The 2,864-nt window shown below is 37.4% G+C and overlaps 1 protein-coding gene across 10 annotated transcripts in view; it reads right to left on the minus strand.

Annotated features, from left to right (window-relative positions):
• The window catches only part of LARP1B (La ribonucleoprotein domain family member 1B), a 90,855-nt gene that overhangs the window by 25,048 nt on the left and 62,943 nt on the right, over positions 1 to 2,864 (minus strand). For 9 of the 10 annotated variants that reach the window (XM_015563318.1, XM_015563320.1, XM_015563317.1 and 6 more), the window contains one exon: positions 1,057 to 1,180. The exons of the other annotated variant lie outside the window; for it this stretch is intronic. In XM_015563318.1, coding sequence (XP_015418804.1) covers positions 1,057 to 1,180 — 124 coding nt within the window. The remainder of the gene's footprint in view (positions 1 to 1,056; positions 1,181 to 2,864) is intronic. 10 annotated transcript variants of the gene reach the window in all.

The raw sequence follows: 2,864 nt of genomic DNA on the forward strand, positions 1-2,864 counted from the left end.
CTTTTTAAAAAATTTCCCAAGCAGTCAAAATGACTGCTTTCGGGCAATATAGGTATAACACACATATATATATATATATACCGGAAATGAAGGAGGGGGAGGTAGCTACAATTATTAATAAATGCATTTATATGTTGTATAAAAAGTCACAAAATTCTAAGAAATTCTGTCATTATATACATCATTGTTTTTCTACTTGAAATTAAAAAGCAGTCAAAATGACTTCCTTGGGCAATCTAGTGTTAAAGACACATACAGAAATGTTTAGAAATGAAAAAATATGAATAATATGATTGGGATTTTGCTTTAAAAAAATCAAGTGTCAGGTGGAGTTGAGATGAAACAAAATTGGCAATGGTCTAATAAAGTAACTAGTAGTTAGGTAATAAGTACACAGAGGCTTCATTAGATAATTTGCTCTCCTTTTGTATAGGTTTTAAGTTTTCCAAATTAAAAGTTTTTCTTTAACCTGACTTCAAGAAAAGACTATAACAAAATCACTTACACTTGCCTTGAAAAAGTCAGATTAATTTTATGATTATTCCAAATGTATTTAGATTTCCATACAAAGTTAAGATCTTAAGACAAAAGAATGAACTAGTGGGATGTTTTTTAAAATCAGCAAGTCAGTGAAAATTTTTCTAAGTTTTGAGAAGAAAAACATTCCCACAATCTCAAAATCAAAAGAGACACATAGAGGACCAACTGATTCTGCCTACTTTAAAAAAATAAGCAAACAGGTTTGAGAGAGTCTGGTGTTATAACAGATGACTCCTAGGTCACCTATGTAATTACCTGCCTATTCACTAAGAGTAAAATGGCATTCAAATTCTGCCCGTTTACTACAAAGGTTATCTTACCAATCTTAAAATCTGTATTTTTACGTCTGTAAAATGTTTTGAAGTTCACCAAAAGATAAATAAAAAGTTGACTTTTAAAATTCTAGCCTTTTACCAAGTATTTAAATGTTTTTATAAATAAAGGAGCAAACTTTAAAGACAATTTAGAACTGCTTTAATAGAATTCAGACACTTACACAAAAGCAGATTTACATACCTTGCCTGGACTTCGAAGTTGCTACAGGAACTTCTTGGTTTGGCTCAAAAGGAAGTTCAGGTGTTAGGTTTTCAAACTGCTCTTTACTAATGAGATTTAGCTTCTTAAAGTTCTCAACTTCTTGCTGAAGTAGAATGGAGGAATCTAATTACTAAACTGGCTAATAGCATAACTAACAGACAATAATTGATACCAACCTCAAAAAATGAGTTTTTATATTGCAACAGAATAAAAAAATGTTCTAATAAAGAATCTAGCATTCTACTTAATAATTAATATTCAGAGTCTAAAGAGGCTGAAATATTATACTTTGTAATTAAAACAGAGCATTCATTCTAATTAATTTTGCTCAGCATTTACACACAAGATTACTAGGGTATTATAGAGGTTACTAAATAAAAAACAAAGTATCCATCCGACAGGTAGCTATGATGCACACTGACTACCAGGGCACAGACGCTCAGCGCAGGAGCTGCCATGATACACACTGCGCATTTAAAAATAAACAGCACCACGGACCTGGCACTGACAAACCACACCTGGCTTCCCCCAAGTGGGACACAGGCCCCACCACCACTCCGGAGCGACACCCCACCAAATCGCAGCCAATGCTGCCGAGACCCCATGGCGCAAAATGCGGCCCACAGCTCAACCCAGCCTGGAAACAGATGCTATGGGTGCCGCCGGGTAATGATGTCAGGTAGCAACACCCGGCTTTCTCTCCCTAGTGACTAGCCTCCTTGGAGTTTTTCTGCCCAGGAACCCAACTTGCTTTATAGCCAGGTGCAAACATTGTACAACTTAACCAAATGTTTGTGAAGCGTTTTCACGTGCCTCATCTCATTTGATCCTCACAGAAGTCCTGGAGTAGGTAGATAGGAGACTCAGTAGAATCCTACTTTCTTTTCATTAGCCGGAAAATGGAGATTTAGAAAGTTTAGAAACTTGACCCAACTGAAAAGAAATGTTGGAACTTGAAAATGACTTCAGGTTTTCTCACTGCGCAGAATATAGTCAAACACTGCTACAGTTAAATATTTTACCCTTTGTTCTCCCTGCATGATCTACAATAATAATCTGCTTCATGTTGATATTTACTGCTGTGTTGCTGACAATTACCTGAAAGAGAAGTTGGGGTGCTTCATTGGGCTGGGAAAAGTTTAGCTAAACCAGAAAGCAGGTCTAATTAAGCAAGTTTATTCTATATATATAAAAGGCTAAGTTGACTCGTGCATGCGCAATACATATAAAGCACTCACTATTCTATTACAGAGAAAGGGTGAATAGCGATATTAAAATATTTCTTCTAATAAATTTCCTTTCAATGTGCACAAATCTGTGCACCGGGGCACTAGTGTAACATACATTCTCTACCCTTAAGAAATTTACAAGTTAGCTAGAAAGAAGGAAATGTACCCATAAAAAGTACCGTATTTGCCGGCGTATAAGACGATTTTTTGGCCCTGAAAAATATGCCTCCAAGTGGGGGGTCGTCTTATACGCCAGGTACACTTCAGATAGACTGCCCATAGTGCTTGCCCCATGCCATAGTGGCCTCCCGATGCCCGCCCACTTCATTCCACATACCGTTCAGGCATCAGCAGCGCTGCTGGGTGTATGCTCGGCTGTTATGCAATTTTGCTGTTATGCGATTTTACCACACTCGCAAAATCGCACACAGCCGACCATACACCCAGTATGATAGCGAAAAATCGCGAATCGCGATACCATACTGGGTGTATGGTTGGCTGTGTGCGATTTTGCGAGTGTGGTAAATTCGGGGTACCGTATATTTCTTTACATATGAC

Source organism: Myotis davidii, unplaced genomic scaffold (genome assembly GCF_000327345.1).
Source record: "Myotis davidii unplaced genomic scaffold, ASM32734v1 scaffold438, whole genome shotgun sequence".
In the NCBI taxonomy this organism is placed as follows: domain Eukaryota; kingdom Metazoa; phylum Chordata; class Mammalia; order Chiroptera; family Vespertilionidae; genus Myotis; species Myotis davidii.